Source organism: Rutidosis leptorrhynchoides, chromosome 5, assembly GCF_046630445.1.
Source record: "Rutidosis leptorrhynchoides isolate AG116_Rl617_1_P2 chromosome 5, CSIRO_AGI_Rlap_v1, whole genome shotgun sequence".
Taxonomy (NCBI): domain Eukaryota; kingdom Viridiplantae; phylum Streptophyta; class Magnoliopsida; order Asterales; family Asteraceae; genus Rutidosis; species Rutidosis leptorrhynchoides.
In genome coordinates, this window is record NC_092337.1 from 55,580,922 (window position 1) to 55,601,186 (window position 20,265).

At 36.1% G+C, this 20,265-nt stretch overlaps 1 protein-coding gene across 1 annotated transcript; it reads left to right on the forward strand.

Annotated features, from left to right (window-relative positions):
• The first annotated feature begins 11,532 nt into the window (after positions 1-11,532).
• On the forward strand, positions 11,533-12,021 carry LOC139848637 (uncharacterized). Its single transcript, XM_071838356.1, has one exon. It carries the CDS (start codon positions 11,533-11,535, stop codon positions 12,019-12,021), a length of 489 nt encoding a protein of 162 aa, XP_071694457.1.
• Positions 12,022-20,265: the final 8,244 nt, after the last annotated feature.

A 20,265-nucleotide genomic window follows, 5' to 3' on the forward strand; every position in this document is an offset into this window, starting at 1 on the left:
GTCCTACTTAGTCTTGTCTAAGACTATTGTGTTTACGGACCATTCTGCTTTAAAGTACCTTTTTGCTAAACCGGATGCAAAACCTAGACTTCTTAGATGGATCTTGCTTTTGCAAGAATTTGATGTTGAGATCCGGGACAAAAAGGGTGCCGAGAACTTAGCGGCTGATCACCTTTCACGTCTTGAGAACCCCTCCCGTGAGGTTCTCGATGAGACTACCATTCATGATGATTTTCCCGGTGAATATCTCATGAGGGTGGAAGAGTGTGAAGACCCTTGGTTCGTTGATTTTGCGAATTACTTGGTTGGTGGATTCTTAGAGAAGGGTTGGTCACATCATAAACGTAAGAAGTTCTTTAGTGACCTTAAGTATTATTTTTGGGAGGACTGATGATGTAGCGTGAGGGTACGAAATAGTATTATTTTTAATACAAAATACTACAAAATATGACACAAGTTTTATTAATTTACGGATGGGATATACCTAAACCTTGCTACAACACTATAGGCAGTGTACCTAATCGTAGAGTAGTGTAGTTTTTAGTAAGTCCGGTTCGTTCCACAGGGAGCTGGTGAAGTTAACGCTATATTATTAAGTTTATTTGTAAAAATATATATATAAATAAGTAGTAGTATTATTATAAAATGGGGGTTTTACCGTTTAATGACCGGTTTGTCGATTTTAAGCGTAAAAATAAATGACAAAAATTAAAGTGCGTAAAATAAATTGCGATAAATAAAATGACAGAGAATAAAATTGCGAGTAATAAAATGACAGTAAATAAAGATACGATGAGAAATATAATAAAAGAATTATGCTTATTTAAACTTCCGTAATCATGATGTTTGTTGATTTTAATTTATTACCATGGGTTAATTGTCCTTTGTCCTGGTTTATTTGATACGTCTATCTGGTTTTTGTCCATAATAGTCCATCGGTCATAAATATAAAGTGCGAGTATCCTCGTCAAATTACCCTTATACCCGAAGTCAAATATTCCAACTGATTAAGGATTTAAACTGTGACGCAGTTATCACTTCTGTCAACAATTACACCAGTTATCACTGTATGTAATCCACCCCTGTTTTAATTAGTTTATGAATATTAATTCATCCACTTGATCAGAATGAATAATCAATTACCCAACCTAATTGATTAATTAAATGATTATAACAGATTCCATATGAACATCACTAAATAGGACAACCATAATCATTATTAATTATTAGGTTAATTAATTTGAAGATAGGTTCGACAGACTCCAATGAGTTGTCACTCAATTAGACAATACCCCCCATCTATTAATAGTCAATAGTCCAATTTCCACAAGTGTCGGTCTTTTGCCCAAACCTTAATTATGGTACAAAGCCCAATTACCCAATTTTAGTAATTAGCCCAACATCATGATTACTTCGTTTTAAATAAGCATAATAATGGCTTAGCTACGAGACATTAATGTAAAAAGGTTGAACATAACTTACAATGATTAAAAATAGCGTAGCGTTACACGGACAGAATTTCGACTTACACACTCAAATGATCTCTATCATAAATCTTATTATTATCATAATTTAAACTTAAAATTAAGATTATTGTTATATCTTATTACATTAACATTATGATAGAGATATAGAATATAGATATTGATAATTGATATTGATAATTGATTGAAGAAAAAAGATCGGAGAAAAATTCTTCCTCTCCATCATCGAACGTATCGTTCCTTTTATAGGAAAATTAGAATTCAAATTTTCATTTACGACCCCTGAACTATGCTCAATTAACAACTTTTTATTATTTAATATTATTCTTATTATGAATTATTTAAATATTATATTTTATTCTTGTGCATAGTTGACTTGTAATTTTTACACCGTTGCGTCGAGCGTTGAGAGTTGGTTCATGTCCTGGTTCCGGATTTTCGAACGTCCTTTCGTACAATTTTATATCTTGTACTTTGCGTTTTGTAACTTGTACTCTTGTCATTTTTAGACGTTCTTCATCAATAAATTGAACCTTTTGAATTGTATCTTGTACATTTGAGCTTTTTGGACGTTTTGGTCTTTCAAATCTTCGTTTTTGTCTTTAAATCTTCATTTTCGAGCGATTTGCGTCTTTCGTCTTCGCACTTATTTATTTAACTATTACAACTAAAAATAAGGAAATTACATTTAAAAACTTTACATATTGGAACGATATTGCTACTAAATATATGTTCATTTGGAGCACTATCAAATATCCCCACACTTGAGCGTTGCTTGTCCTCAAGCAATACAGAACTTGAAATAAAAACATACATGAATCACTTTTTTATTCATCACATTTTGTACATCAGTGATTTTGATATAGCGGTATAAACAATGACAGTAATGATGGTTAAAGGTGGGTGTGTCATCCACAGTTGCCTCGGGTTTAGGTCAACGACACTTGCAATCAAATAGCCGATTTACTTTCGGTTTCCAAAGCAAAGTGCACATTTGAAAGGCGGTTTACAGTCCCACATGACTATAAAAATTTAGATCCTTTAAGGAAATTGGATCTTTATGAAAACATTTGATCTTTTGAAAATTCAAGCTAGATTTTACCCTAGATAAGTTTTCTGATTTGATCCACCATTGGTGTTGCAAAATATATTTGTGGATCAATATTTTGGCTAAAAACATTTAGGTTTGTGTAATCCACTGCTATCCCGGTATCGGAAAGCACACATCCAGTTTACGTGTTCCGTATATTACCTTTCGGCAAACTACCGTCCGGTTGTAAAGGAAAGCGATGAACAAGAAACTGTTAAGGCAATGTCCCGTGACATGCAGATGATTATGGTCTTTTAACGTGTCGGATGCTAGAACTATCCTTGGTAGGAGCAATAGTAAAGATCATCCTATGATTTTTCGGTCTGGCACAAGGTCCTGTCTCCGACCATGCTATGCAACCACCGTTCTTACGGTTGACACCCGATTTGGTTCAGGTGACCTAATGAATTCCAGGTGAATTCCTAGGATTTTACGTTCAATGGTAATGAACGCATTGAAAATGGGTTTTCAGAAAACAAATCGATTTGTATTTTTGATCAAAATATTTTCTCGTTCAAGCTCGAGTTTAGATATCATCGAATTCCATGAGTTTGAATTCTCAATCTTTAAGGTCAATCTCTAGGATTGAGTATTATCAGTCTTAAAAGCTGATTTTTAATCTTTAAGGAGATTATCCTTTCTGGGGATCTGATTCATTAGTCTTATCAAGCTAATTTGCACGGTGCCTCCCCATTGTACGAGATAAATCCTTCTCATGGTTAGGATAAATCTGACCACATGGCGACCCTGTTTGATGCTGAGGTCCGTGGATTTCCAACCGATTTTAGTGATGACTTTTCTAGATTTTTCGTCAACCTACAGCTGGTCTGGACGACAACTTCATGACCTAAATCAAGAAGCGTGTGTCTTTTTCGGAAGACTTTACTTCCTTTTAATGATGGAATTGATTCATCGTGTAGATCCATCTTTCTTTCAAATGTATTACAGTAAACCGGGTAAAACTGATTAGTATCGTCCAAAGCAAAAGTACCTGCAATAATCTTGTACAAAGATATGTGATATATGTTTTAAATTGAATAACTTGGTACATTCTTCCCACACTTAGTTTCTTTCTTTGCCTTTTTATTTTCTTCTATTTCATTTTAAATGAATTCAAGCGTTTTAGGGTGTTTCTCAATTTATGTCCTTTTCGAGGTAACGATAATTTCGGTATTATCACCTAGTTTTCACCGTTCATAAATATGTATAAACATGATTTTAAATTCATTTAGTTGAAAATTTTTTCAAATTTTCACAAAATTTGGCAATTAAAACAAGTGTAAACCCGAAAGAATTTATAACCCTTCCCCACACTTGAGATCATGCAATGCCCTCATTTGCATGAAATCAGACTATAATTATAAATTCATGAGGGTGATTAGTGTAGAAAAGTGATTAAAAATACCCAGTTTGTAAGCATATTATTTTACATCACATTTGATATTTTGCGCCTTGTCATCAAAATTAGTAGCTTTTTGTTGAACTTAATGTTAGTCTTTGAAAGTGCGTTGTTCTACCCTGTTTTGTACATAATATAAAATACAAACATATATATACATATTTTTGAAGTTGGGTATATTTCCCCACGTTCAAAAATTTATAAAATATAATATTTTTTTGGCATACTTTAGATCAATAAAATTAAAAATAATGATAACAAAATTTTTCGCCCCGCCCTCGGGTAAAGCAATTTCGGTTCAATGACCTAGTGTTCAACTTACGACGAATTTTAGAAAGCATTTTTTTTCAACTTAATGAAATAAAGTAAATTTTGATTTTTAAAATTCACACAAAACTTAAATTTAAAAAAAAAACATATTAATTTTATATAAAACCTACAAAACAAAAATTCAGAATGGAGGGAGAAAACTAGTTCTTTAGTGTCTGCTAGCGGAAAAGACCAATCGGATTCCATTCTCGGAACTACACGAGAACAGAACAACTAACTCTAGATAACATTTTCTTAGAACATTTGAATCTCCCCACACTTAGGTAGCTGTGGTGTCGAAATTGTGATTAACTTCATCGTCAATTTCTTTTGGTCCATAATCAACTTGCCTATCTGTGACTTTTTCTTTAAGCCAGTGTCCGGCTTCTTCCGTAATATCCCAAAATTCAACTAGTTTCGCCTTTTCTTTAGGCGACAGATTGGATACTAACCGGTTACATAACTTAAAGTTCCCCTTACTTCTAGCATCGATAGCCCGTTTAAAAAGTTTCTTCATTGAACTGTTAATAACGGGGTCATTTAATTTCGTATCAACAACGGGGTTCTTTATTATCAAGTCATCATTAGGTTTTACTTCATTTTCCCCACACTTAGGCGTTTTATTATTGCTAAGCACTACCGTTGGAGTTGGTAAAACAACATGGTTATTACCAATCGTTTTTACTGGTTCAACGGTTTTAGTTGGTGGAGATTTAGACTTTCGAATCATAAAGGTGATTGATTTGTTACCACTTTTAAGTGTCATTCTTCCATTTCCTACATCAAATAACGCCCCGGTGGACGCAAAGAATGGTCGTCCTAAAATTAGAGGAATGTTTGGGTCCTCTTCTATGTCAATGACAATGAATTCGACTAGAAAGGTTAAATTACCTACTTGAATGGGTAGGTTGTCAGCAATTCCAACTGGGTGCTTAATGGTTTGATCAAAGAGTCGAACACTCATATCCGTTGGACTTAACTTACCTACACCTAATCTCTTATATAAGGAAAGAGGCATAACACTTACACTTGCACCTAAATCTGCTAGTGCATCATACATGACACAATCACTAAGTAGACAAGGAACAATAAATTCACCCGGATCACCTACCCTAGGTGGAGGTTTTGGTGTAACTGTCTTCACCGGGTTTATATTTACGGCTTTTGTTTCTTGTACTTTCTTATTCTTTTTCTTCTTCTTCTTTCCAGAAGTATCACAATCTTTATTTCTTATCACTTGCTCATACTCAACTCCTTTTCTTGGAAACGGGATGGGTGGTTTGTATGGTGCCACCATTGGCTTTACATACTCGGGTGGTGGTGGTGTAACTTCTTCATTGTTACTCTCATCTAAAACCTTCCCATCTTCTGATGCTGGTTTTTCAGAATTCGTTGAAACCATATTAACATTCTCATTTCGAGGATTTACTTCAGTATTACTCGGTAGCTTTCCTTGTTCCCTCTCACTCATCATGCTAGCAAGAGTTCCTACGTGTTTTTCTAGATTCAAAATGGAAGCTTGTTGAGTTCTTAATGACTGATCAAACCTCTCGTTCGTTTGGGTTTGAGTTTCAATAAATTGTGTTTGAGATTCAACTAGCTTAAATACCACGTCTTCCATATTTGACTTTTTCTCTTCGGTTTGTTGTGGTGGTTTATACAAGCCATGTCTTTGTGGATTGAAAGTGTTGTTTTGAGTTGGTTGGTTATTCGGACCTTGTTGGTTATACCAGTTATTTTCGGGTCCTTTTGGATTGTAAAGAATGTTTTGATTTCGATTTAAGTTTAGCCTTGGCGGTTGATAATTATTTTGATAATTATTTCCAGGCCTTTGGTTCATATAGGAAACATTCTCTCGTTGTTCCATCGTTGGTTCAATGTGACAATCTTTCAATAAGTGTGGTCCACCGCATTGCTCACAACTGATTCGTATTGCGTGAATATCTTTATTCATCTTTTCCATTCGTCTTTCGAAAGCATCTATTTTTGCGGAAACGGAATCAAAGTCATGGCTAGAATCGGCTCTAGCCGCTTTAGATGATCGAAAGATATCTTTTTCTTGGTGCCACTCATGCGAGTGGGAGGCTGTGTTATCAATAATTTTGTAAGCTTCAGTTGCGGTTTTCTTCATAATGGATCCACCAGCGGTTATGTCGATGTCTTTTCGTGTGGCGATGTCTACGCCTTTATAGAAGATTTGTACTATTTGAAAAGTATCTAATCCGTGTTGAGGACATCCTCTCAACATCCTTCCGAATCTTGTCCACGCCTCATATAATGTTTCATTTGGCTTTTGCGCGAACGTAACAATTTCTCCTTGAAGTCTCACGGCTTTAGATGCCGGAAAGAATCTTTTAAGAAATTTCTCAACTAAAACATCCCATGTGTCAATCGCCCCTTCAGGTAACGATTCTAACCAATCTTTGGCTTCTCCCTTTAAAGTCCAGGGAAACAACATGAGATAGATCTGCTCATCTTCCACTTCTCGGATTTTGAATAGTGTACAAATTCTTTTAAACGTACGAAGGTGTTCGTTAGGATCTTCATTCGGTGCACCACTGAATTGGCATTGGTTAGTTACCATGTTTAGAATTTGTCCTTTGATTTCATAATCTGGAGCATTAACTTCTGGCTTAATAATGGCGTGACCTTGGCCCGTGCGTGTGGCTCTCATTCGGTCTTCCATACTTAGAGGTTCTAGATTTTCCATGATTGGAAGTGTTGTATCTGAATCACTAGAGGTTTCTGATTTAATGGTTTCTTCCTCAACAATCTCTGTTTGAATGATTGGTGGTTCCGGAGGAAAGTTTAATGGTTCGGGATCTACAAACCGTTCCTGAATATTCTCCGGATTCTCAATTGTGAGGTTTGTTTCAAAAACTGGATTATCGGAAATTTGAGTTTGAGGATTTGGTCGACTTGATGACGATTCTAAAGAAAAATCAACGGCGGCGATATTCGTTAAACGATGTCTTGATCGAGTTACAGGTGGTGAACGTATGACCGGCGGCGAACGTCTTGCTCGGTGCATTCACTGAATATCCTATTAGTTTTTAAAAAGGAAAGAAAAATTATAATAAGTTATCCAACCAATAGACTTTTCTGATTTTGCCCACGTTTCGAATAGCCAAAAGATGCAGCAGAGGGGCAGGATTCGTTTGGTCTCAATATAATTGAGGACTGTTTGGCTCCAATAACCCGGTCCACGTACAAATCCAACTATTACTACGAACCAGAAAATTTTGATGTCTATCAATTTAACCACTTAAAATAAATTTTCGTAATTTTAAGAAATTTAGAGAAGAAGTAGAAAAAAATTCTAAGTCCTAAAAACTAGAATGGCGAGAAATAAGAAAGAAATAGATTGCGCGTCGAAAAATGTCGAAAAATAAAAGGTCGAAAAATAGGCGTCGAAAAATAAAAATAAGAAAGTAGTGCGAAATACGGCGTCGTAAAATTCTAAGCACCTAAAACTTAGTCTAAGGAATAAGCACTTAAGGGATTTTATAGCAAAGCCTAAAAATTCTAGAAGTAAAAATAACTATGGCAAAACTAAACTTAATACTAAAAGTTACGAATATAGTCTAAAAAAAACTAATGGTAATAAAACTTAAAATAATTTTTTTATAGAAAAAATCTTAAAAATATAAATTTTTTTTTTTTTTTTTTTTTTTAAAAAAAAAACGAATTTTTTTTTTTTTAAAAAAAACGTTTTTTTTTTAACAGATTTTTTTTTTTACGTTTTTTTTTTTTTTTTTTTTTTTTTTTTTTTTTTTTTTTAAAAAAATGATTTTTTTACAAATTAATAATTTTTTATAATTATAATTTTTTTTTAAAACTTTTTTTTTTAATTCATTTACTATTCATGAATAGTAAATGAAAATAAATTAATTAATTTACTATTCACATGAAAGCGACATGATAGCAATTATTAATTATAAGTTACATAATATACCCCTGAAGTATTTAATAAATACGACTTTTTTTTTTTAAATTTACGTAAATTTTCGGTTGTCAACAGCCGTGCCCCACTTGGGGTTGTTTATTTCTGATATCGAACAGCAAAGAAAAAAATCAATGTGATTGCATTCGTGGGACCCACTTTTTGACTTATTTTTTTTACTTTCTTAACCACCTCCACTATAATTTGTCCACTATAAAAACAATAATTTTTAATTTGTCCTAGAACTTACTACAACTACGAAAGTGAATATGTCCATTTGATGTTAAACATTACGGCAGCGGACAAATTCTAAATGTTATTATATTTGATGTTATTAATATGTCCACTTGAATTTATCGTTCTTAATATGTCCACTTGATTATTGCTAAAATAAAACTGGCAAGACAATAAATATGTCCACTTTCATTCAGGAAGTTCAATACTTGATTAACACCTAGTTCCACTTGATGTTATTATATGTCCACTTTCATTTATTTATTAAAAACTTAGAATTAGCTATGACACTACTTTATATTTAGAACGATAGATGATATTTACCACTATACTACTATACTACAACGAAGTGTATTAGCTATGACACTACTTAATGTTATTACCTTGATATTATTTACCACTTACTAGAATCTTAACAAAATCTATATCTGACACACGGTCCCCGAAATTACTTTTTTTATAATTATATTTTTACAAATATAAATTAAAAATATAGCGTTTTAGCGCTCCCCGGCAGCGGCGCCAAAAACTTGATGATGTAGCGTGAGGGTACGAAATAGTATTATTTTTAATACAAAATACTACAAAATATGACACAAGTTTTATTAATTTACGGATGGGATATACCTAAACCTTGCTACAACACTATAGGCAGTGTACCTAATCGTAGAGTAGTGTAGTTTTTAGTAAGTCCGGTTCGTTCCACAGGGAGCTGGTGAAGTTAACGCTATATTATTAAGTTTATTTGTAAAAATATATATATAAATAAGTAGTAGTATTATTATAAAATGGGGGTTTTACCGTTTAATGACCGGTTTGTCGATTTTAAGCGTAAAAATAAATGACAAAAATTAAAGTGCGTAAAATAAATTGCGATAAATAAAATGACAGAGAATAAAATTGCGAGTAATAAAATGACAGTAAATAAAGATACGATGAGAAATATAATAAAAGAATTATGCTTATTTAAACTTCCGTAATCATGATGTTTGTTGATTTTAATTTATTACCATGGGTTAATTGTCCTTTGTCCTGGTTTATTTGATACGTCTATCTGGTTTTTGTCCATAATAGTCCATCGGTCATAAATATAAAGTGCGAGTATCCTCGTCAAATTACCCTTATACCCGAAGTCAAATATTCCAACTGATTAAGGATTTAAACTGTGACGCAGTTATCACTTCTGTCAACAATTACACCAGTTATCACTGTATGTAATCCACCCCTGTTTTAATTAGTTTATGAATATTAATTCATCCACTTGATCAGAATGAATAATCAATTACCCAACCTAATTGATTAATTAAATGATTATAACAGATTCCATATGAACATCACTAAATAGGACAACCATAATCATTATTAATTATTAGGTTAATTAATTTGAAGATAGGTTCGACAGACTCCAATGAGTTGTCACTCAATTAGACAATACCCCCCATCTATTAATAGTCAATAGTCCAATTTCCACAAGTGTCGGTCTTTTGCCCAAACCTTAATTATGGTACAAAGCCCAATTACCCAATTTTAGTAATTAGCCCAACATCATGATTACTTCGTTTTAAATAAGCATAATAATGGCTTAGCTACGAGACATTAATGTAAAAAGGTTGAACATAACTTACAATGATTAAAAATAGCGTAGCGTTACACGGACAGAATTTCGACTTACACACTCAAATGATCTCTATCATAAATCTTATTATTATCATAATTTAAACTTAAAATTAAGATTATTGTTATATCTTATTACATTAACATTATGATAGAGATATAGAATATAGATATTGATAATTGATATTGATAATTGATTGAAGAAAAAAGATCGGAGAAAAATTCTTCCTCTCCATCATCGAACGTATCGTTCCTTTTATAGGAAAATTAGAATTCAAATTTTCATTTACGACCCCTGAACTATGCTCAATTAACAACTTTTTATTATTTAATATTATTCTTATTATGAATTATTTAAATATTATATTTTATTCTTGTGCATAGTTGACTTGTAATTTTTACACCGTTGCGTCGAGCGTTGAGAGTTGGTTCATGTCCTGGTTCCGGATTTTCGAACGTCCTTTCGTACAATTTTATATCTTGTACTTTGCGTTTTGTAACTTGTACTCTTGTCATTTTTAGACGTTCTTCATCAATAAATTGAACCTTTTGAATTGTATCTTGTACATTTGAGCTTTTTGGACGTTTTGGTCTTTCAAATCTTCGTTTTTGTCTTTAAATCTTCATTTTCGAGCGATTTGCGTCTTTCGTCTTCGCACTTATTTATTTAACTATTACAACTAAAAATAAGGAAATTACATTTAAAAACTTTACATATTGGAACGATATTGCTACTAAATATATGTTCATTTGGAGCACTATCAAGGACCCTTATCTCTTTAGGCGGTGTTCCGATGGAATGATCCGCCGGTGTGTTTCGGGAGAAGAGTGCGAGCGCATTCTTGTCCAATGTCATTCTGGTCCTACAGGTGGGCATTATGGTCCCCAAGTTACGGGGCGAAAAGTCTTTGAGGCCGGTTTTTATTGGCCTACTATATTCAAAGATGCCCACCGGATTTGTCAATCGTGCGATTCGTGTCAACGGGCGGGCCAAATCACCCAACGAGACGAGATGCCTCAAAATGTCATCCAAGTTTGTGAGGTTTTTGATATTTGGGGGATTGATTTCATGGGCCCGTTCCCGAAGTCGAATAATAAACTCTACATTCTTGTCGCTATCGATTATGTTTCAAAATGGGTTGAAGCACAAGCTTTGCCCACTAATGATGCAAGGGTTGTAGTTTCGTTCTTAAAGCAACTCTTTTCTCGGTTTGGTGCCCCGAAAGCTTTAATTAGTGATCGGGGAACTCACTTTTGTAACGCCCAACTTGAAAAGGTGTTGAAGCGATATGGGGTAACCCATAGAGTTTCGACATCTTACCATCCTCAAACGAACGGGCAAGTCGAAAATACCAACCGAGCTTTGAAGAGAATTCTTGAGAAAACTATTGGTTCTAATCCTAAGGAGTGGTCGTTTAAACTCGATGATGCCTTATGGGCGTTTAGAACGGCGTACAAAATGCCAACCGGAACCACTCCTTTTAGGTTACTTTATGGGAAAGCGTGTCATCTCCCTGTGGAGATTGAACACAAGGCTTTTTGGGCTCTAAAGACGAGCAATCTTGATCTAAAGGAGGCGGGTCGCCTTCGGTTGAGTCAATTGAACGAGTTAGAAGAGCTAAGGCTCGATGCGTATGAGAACTCGTTGATTAGTAAGGAAAGGTCAAAGAAGTGGCACGATAGTCGGTTGAAAGATCCTAAAGAATTTAAGGAAGGGGATCGTGTGCTTCTTTTTAATTCGAGGTTTAAGTTGTTTCCCGGAAAGTTGAAATCAAAATGGTCGGGACCTTTTGTTGTTCGAAAGGTTTATTCTCATGGAGCGGTTGATTTGGTAAATTCAAAGGGAGAAGAGTTCAAGGTTAATGGTCATCGATTGAAACATTATGTCGATGGACCGCAAGAGGTGGATGATGAGATCAAACTCATCTTTACCTCGAACGATGCGTGATAATTTTTGGTAAAATTGTTGTTGTAAATTTTGTAAATTATTTTTGTAGTTGCGTTTTCATGCTTGAAACAGGTACAATTTGATCTACGGTAATGTATTGGCTCATGGAGGATGGATTAAAATGAGTAAAAATGAGTTTTATGTGAAAAAAAAAAAAAAAAAGAGGAAAAATACGAGTTCCAGGATATGCGCACCGCGCAAATGGTGCGCACCGCGCAAAATGTCACGTTCCAAACATGGCGTTTTTCTGATAAGGTTTTACACTAAACGCGCGCCACGCAACGGTTTGCGCACCGCGCTGTTTTTCAAAGAGTATTTGCGCGCCGCGCATTTGTGCGCACCGCGCATATGGCCTAACTGGACCCGTCGCTGTTTTTAATGACCCATATCAAAATTTTCTAACCCGATTTCCAATCGGGGCCTGTCGTATTTTAAGGGTTTTTATCCCAATTTTGTCCCACTTTCACCTATTCTAACACACACAAACATAAACAAACGGATCTACAACTAGGGTTCTTCAATTTTTTTTCAAAAGTTTCTTGTGATTTTATCTCAAACAACTTGTGAATCATGCCTCCTAGGGTCCGTTTTTCTTTCTCTTGCACTTAATTTCATCTTTAATTATGTTTGTTATGCTTTAATTGATGATTAATTGAAATTCAAGTGTGGGGTTAACCCTAAGTTGCTTAATGCTTAATTGTTCACATGATTAGTGTTGATAATGCTTAATATGCTTAATTTGTGAGTTGTTTGCATATGATTAGTGCATATCATTGTTGCTAGGGTTTGTGTCAAGATTAAATCCGAATTTTGATCTTTGATTTTGGGGATTTTGTGTGTGAGGTGATTAATTGATTTATTGGAAGTAGTTCATGATAGTGTGGGGTAATTTGGGCGGGTCAAGTATAAAGTTTCTTGATTTTGGATGTTGTGAGTTGAATTTGCTTAATAAATTGATAGTTTTGAGTTTGTTGGAGTATGTTAAGAGTTGTTCATGTGTTAAAGTTGTTTTCAGAGATGTTTTTGCGTTGGTTAAGTATTATGTTTATGAATGGTTAAGTCTAGTTAATTTGGAAAAGTGAAATTCATTGTTAATCTTTATGCTAGCTTTCCATGTCATATGAGTTGTTATTGATTTTGTGGGTTTAGTTGGTTTTGTTTGAAATGAAGGTTAGTGCTAATTGGAAAACATACTCTTATATGTTGTTTAATTGGAAAAGATGCAATATTAAATAAGGGGATGTTTGCGAGATTTTATTTAGCTAACGCTAACTTTTGAGTTTTTGTGGTTGTTTTGTGGTTTAAAATTATGAATGCAGGGACAACCTAAGCGTTCTAGAACGGGTCCAAGTACCTCAGAAATACCACAACAAGAGGATCCAAGGGATTGGATCGAGTTTGTTAGGAATGAGTATCCAACCGAGTTTTCAAGGGTTGATAGAAGAGTTATTGGGTTGACTTGGTATTTTGAGTGGAGCTTCCTTGAGCAAGCCGAATGTCGTAGGGAATTTGAGCAGTTATTGATGGTGTCCTACAACAACACGATTCTTCGCCCATGGGAGAGAGTGTTTTCGCTTTATGACGATATTTATCCGGTTTTGGTTAAAGAATTCTTTTCTTCGTTAGCGGTTTCGGGTACACGAAACCCACTTGCCAGTACTTATATGCAGTTTCGTCTTGGAGGTAAAAATCACTCGTTAAGTCGAGCTCAAGTGGCAAAAGCTTTGGATTTATATCCGGAGTTAAATGATATACGACTTAAAAATTATTTGGCAATAACCGAGTACTACAAGCAAGAACCATTTGATGATAATGCGTTTTGGGGAAGTATAACCGGGGGTGAACAATTCAATGCGGGACGAGTCGGATATGAAAGAATCAAGCTTCCGTTTGATAGGTTGTTACAAAGGTTGATTGCAACTACTTTTAACGCTCGGGTGAATGGTAACGAGAAGCCGAATAAAAAGGATCTTTGGTTCATGGATCAAATTAAGCGAGGAAAACATACCGATATAGTTGGTTCTATCGGTTCCTATTTGAGTAAGTGTGCAAATGAGACGGCGAGTGGTAAGAAGCTTCTTGGGTGTCATTACATTACGAAGTTCGCAAGAGCTTTGAATGTTGATTTGAGTTTGTTGGTTCCTACGGATCAGAGTATGCCTGTTTTTGGGTCGTTGTTCTACACGAATGGGAAGATTTTGATGCCGGGTTTTAATAATCATTTGGTTTTGTATCGGGAGCCCGTGGGTACTAGTGCAGCAGGTACAAGTGCAGCTGGGGCTGCAGGGGGTTCAGTGCCGGGCCCGAGCGCGGGTTCATCGGCAGGTGCATATGCTGCGGGTTCTTGGCACCCAAGTCAGCAAAGTTGGGATAGTTTGGTTGGCGGTATGAGTTCAATACGGTTGGATTATGGTGATCTTTCGGGACAGTTGGAGAACCATGTGGTTCAGTATGGTATTGATCGTTCAGATAATATCGAGTTTCAGGATGAGGTGCGTAGGCACCACTCAGCGGTTGAGCGACATAATACCGACGTTAGTGTGCATAATGATCGAATGTGGCAGAGTCAGCAACGCATAGAGGATAGGATGAATGAGTCGGTCCACGATCAGCGGTGGATAGCATACGGTAATGACTGGCAACGCCACAACGATCGCCTCTACTACCACGATCCAGAGAACTATTTTGGTACCATCGCTCAGCAACCAGTCTACTATCGGAGTGAGGTTAGGCCTCGAGTTGAGGCCCCGATTTATGATGAGTGGGAGAGATTACAGGATGCCCAGCGCAGATATGAGCAGCAGTACCCGTACGGCAGCTGGCCGTATGACGGGTTTCAGTGATGAGGGCCTGCGTGCCCGTAGATCTTGTTGTATTGGTTTTAGACTATTTTTATTTCGATATGGTTGTACTTGACTATTTTTATTTTCGTATGATGTACTTTGAAACCTATTAAGGGCAAGGCGTTTCGGTACCGGGTGGTACCACCTTGCCCATTTATGTATTTGGTGTGTTTTTCTTTTTGTTAGGTGTGTTGGTGAAACGGTTTTTCAAGTCTGGCATTAAGTTCAGCAAAACTACTTTAATGATGGTATTGGTGTGAGGATCGGGAATGGACGATGTTCTTATGCTGGCAGTCAGTTCAGCGCCATCTGTCACTGTCATTCCACGATCTGTGGTTATACTCGATAAGTTTTTATTTTTCTTACCCTTTTGATTTTAATCCATTTTTTTTGATCTCCAGTAATGGGGACATTACTTGATCTCAAGTGTGGGGTGGGGGATGTAAAATCTCTCGGGTTGGTTATTAATAGAATCATCATAAGTTTGGTTTTGATGTTTAAAAGACTTGACGTTTCACGGGGTTTTGGTCGTAAAAAAAAAAAATTGAAAAATTTAGGGTAAAATAAAAAAACTGAAAAATTAGTTAGTTAAAAGGAAAAAAAAAAAAATATATATATAAAAGTAGTTAAAAATTCGACCAAAACCCTTGTTTAAGTATGGCTTGGTATTTTTATTTCATGATGTTTAAAGAAGCCAAAGTTGTTCCACATGTTCATTACCATTGAACATGAAATCCTACTAGTTCGGGGAACTAAATAGTAGGTCACCTGTACCAAAACGGGTGTAAACCGTGAGAGAGCGGTGATTGCATAGCGTGATTGTGACCGAATCACGTGCCAGATCAAAAACTTTTGGTTACTTGGTATAGCATACTTCCGAAACTATATCATTTTATTATTGCATCATATAAATGATGTGATACTGTGGGAAGAGGAGCCTTGAGCTTCACCAGTGCTGTCCTTTTCAGGAGCAATAGCTACGTGCTTGTGTTTGCTTAGACAACACAACCCATAGCCAAAAGCTATGGAACCCGAAGGTTTTCGGGAATTTTAAAACCGGTGTCAATTGAAACAGATTGACACTTCCGAGTGACTCAGATCCACTCATTTAAGGAAGTAAAGTCTTCCGACCGTCCTACTTGGTACGTATACCTCTTAAGCGTATCATTTCATTACCCATCATTTCACGATGAGGTACCGTTAGAGGAGAAAGTCTTGAACTTTCAAAACACGTTCATTATTTTGAATGTGAAATCCTACATGAACATTCAGTTCATACGTAGGTCACTTGTCCAAAAACGGGTGTCAACCGTATGAACGGTGATTGGATCGTGTGGTCGAAGCCGGGCCATACGCTAGATCGAAAACTCTATAGGGTGGTCTTCATTGTTTCTCCTAACAAGGACAATGTATGCGCTCGACCACCTTTTATGACCATACAGGATGAATCCACTCCATCCTAAAGGGAGTCAAGTCTCCCGAACGACACACTTGCTGATTTATTTCAGAAGTTGTAGTCCAGACCAGTTGTAGGGTGACGAAAAGTCTTGAAAAGTCATTGCTAAAATCGACTGGAAATCTACCAGGCCTCAACATCAAACAGGGAAACTGGTAGTCGAAGCTTATCTCAATGAGGGAGATTTGCTAGCTTAATGGGAAGCGCACCATGATACACAAAATGTCAGTGATTGATCAGATTCCCAGTGGATAACCTCCGGAAAGGTAAGATATCAGCTTTTAAGCCTGATGAACCTCGATCTTTATGGTTGACTTAACGGATTAGACGGTTACCTCATAACCATCGATGATATCCGGACGTAATGTGTATCCTCCTAAGCACATTATTTTCTACCGACATCTCGCGATGTTAGGTACTGTGGGAGGCATTGGCTTGACCAATTGCGGGGTAGCCCGTACGGTTCTTTGGTTCGTTGGTTTCACCTTCTCGGCTCATGATTTCCATTTGTACCCCTTGTTTCACATATTTGAAGACGTTATCAGGTTCGAGATCCTCTACATTTATTTGGATTATATATTTGGTACATTTGTTCAAGTTATCATTATTGTGCCGATTGCTTTATTTGGGGATTTTTGGAAATTTTGGGGATTACAAGTGGAAGTCATGTTGTTATTATGTTCGTATTAAACCGTGCCCACGCTAGTTGTCTTTTTGGTTCATGTTCGTTGGTTCTTATCACGCTTATGAAGATTATTTTCGAGTCAACTTGGCTTGAGGACAAGCAAGACTCTAGTGTGGGGTGATTTGATATTGCCCATTTCTCATATAATTATCGAGGCAATATCCTTCATTTTTGGTCCTTCGGATACGGTTTTTAGCTTTTATTCACGAGTTTTTGGAAGATTATGGTTTAAGAGCCGAGAAGTATTAATTTATTGATATTATGGTGATTATGGCGCGTTTACAGCAACTTCCAGGTTATTGAGTGATTTTGGGTTTGTTTTAGTCATATTATAAGTAATTTGGTCGAAGGATAGCTGAAAGACAGACTGCGCGCCGCGCGTATGGTTGCGCACCGCGCAAATAGCACAATTTCGGACCAGGGAATTGCAAAGTTTACGAGACAGTTTTGTATCAGCATTTGCGCGCCGCGCAGATTTTGCGCACCGCGCAAAACAGGTCGGCCAGTTATTTTGTTCGTATAAAAAGGCTGCAGTTTATTTTTCAAGGGTTATCTTTTGGCAGCCGATTTTTGGAGTTTAGAGGTGCGAATTTCTGCAACTTTTGGGGAATTCCAAGGTTCAATTAACACTCCAATCATTACGATTTCAAGGATCGATCCAACCGTTCTTCAAGATTCATCGTGTTAGGTTGATTCTTAATTATCCAAAGATGTTATCTTTATTTATTACTTTAATTTTTATTGTTGCCATGATTGTTGGCTAAATCTTTATGTTTGTCTAGACTAATAAACCTATGTGTTGGATGTGATTTTCATTAATTGTTGGATTATTAAGTATTTTGATTTGAAGTTTTGAATACATGAATGCATCATATGAAACTTGTTCTTTTCGATTCAATTGATTGTATGTTTGTTTGATAGGACGAGAGTTCATCAATTTAATATATATATTTTCAACTGGTTTGTCTTAATTGGTTGTTTGCTTAATCGGAGACGATAGTAAATTGAATTCAAAAGGCTAGACGATTAAGGTGTAAATCACTCACAACGAGAGTTGGTGTGATTATTGATTACTACGAGAGTAGAGTTATAATTTGAACCTGATTATCAGTTGAGTCAACTTATCACATCTAGGAGGTCTTAAGTTTCGGGGAATTCCGTGCTGTGTAATCTTGGTTGTTGTGTCTGCACTGGGGAATTCCAGGTGGACCGATTAGGAAACTCACATGCTTTAAATCCACAATTCGAGCTTAATCTAATTACATCCAGCACTAGGTGTAAAAGGTCTAGACGAACATTTGTTCTCTTATTTGTTTTACAACTATCTTTATTTACTCTTTTGTTTGCTTTAAAGCTTAAACTTAAAAACCAAAAAAAAATATTGTCTTTTATTTTCAAAGCTATCCTGATTTGGCTAATCGTTAAATAGCTAACAAAACAAATTATCTCGTAATTTCCATTTTATAGATCAACTTAGTTTACTTTTATTAGTTACAACCTTAATTTTCATCGTCTAAACTGTCCTTGGAACGAACTTGGATTTACCAACTTAATACTATTGCACGATCGGGTACACTGCCCGTTAGTGTGTAGTAATCCTTTTAACCGGTATTTCCCATTATAAATTTATAGACGCGATTTCACACATCAGTTGGACATTACGTAACCCTCGTCCCTTTGACGACATTACAAAAAGCTGTCTTATCAACGGCCATAATGGTTATGTTCCACAAGACCAAGGATGGGAAGTAGTCCTAGTAAAACCAGAATGCATGACTTGTTTCTGGACGTATGAATTACGTGTCTTTATTGCCTTTGCTGAACGACTTGTGTACTAGCTAGAATTATCTTCACAACTATCTTGTATCAAAGTTATTGTGTGCTATATTTCATGCTTTATGTAAAATAAGCGGTATTGTAAGTTTGTAAAATATTGTATAAAAGTTTAAACGCGAAATATTATTATAATCAGTTTTTCATATAGAATTGTAGTAGTTGAATTGTATATTAGCTACTAAGTATGAACTTAACGGGTAGGTACTACCCGAATTTAAACTTATAAAACGCTAATATGAAGAAAAAGCTTTTATAAATGAGTTCATATTATGCTACGAAATACTATTAACTACTCTTAATATTCTGTATGATTAACTTGTTCCATTTGATAATTTTGAAGGAAATGGCACCGACTACTCGACACACCGTGAATATGAATGAAGAGGAATTCCGTACTTTTCTAGCTTCAAACATAGCCGCAGTACAGGTTGCGCTACATACCAACAATAACCTTGGATCTAGCAGTACAGGAAATCGTGTAGGATGCACCTACAAAGAATTCACTGCCTGCAAACCTTTGGAATTTGATGGAACCGAAGGACCGATAGGATTGAAACGGTGGACCGAGAAGGTCGAATCGGTGTTTGCCATAAGTAAGTGTACTGAAGAGGACAAAGTGAAGTACGCTACGCATACCTTCACATGTTCTGCGTTAACATGGTGGAATACCTATCTAGAGCAAGTGGGACAAGACGATGCGGACGCACTACCGTGGTCAGCATTCAAGCACTTGATGAACGAGAAGTACCGTCCCAGAACCGAGGTCAATAAGCTCAAGACAGAACTTAGAGGGTTACGAACCCAAGGATTTGATATTACCACGTACGAAAGACGATTCACAGAATTGTGCCTATTCTGTCCGGGAGCATTCGAAGATGAGGAAGAGAAGATCGACGCGTTTGTGAAAGGATTACCGGAAAGAATCCAAGAAGATATAAGTTCACACGAGCCCGCCTCCATACAACAGGCATGTAGAATGGCTCACAAACTAGTGAACCAGATTGAAGAAAGAATTAAAGAATAGACTACTGAAGAGGCCAATGTGAAGCAAGTCAAAAGAAAGTGGGAGGAAAACGGTGATAAGAATCACCAATACAACAACAACAGCAATTACAACAATAATCGCAACAATTATCCCAACAATCGCAACGTCAATCGCAACTACAACAAACGGCCCAACAACAACAACAACAACAACAACAACAACAACAACAACAACAGCAACTACAACAATCATCTCAACAACAATAATAACCGCAACAACAACAATCAGAAGCAGCTATGCCAAAGGTGTGAAAAGTATCACTCGGGGTTCTGCACCAAATTTTGCAACAAGTGTAAAAGAAATGGTCATAGCGCGGTGAAGTGTGAGGTCTACGGACCAGGGGTTAATAGAACGAAAGGAACAAATGGTGTCGGAACGA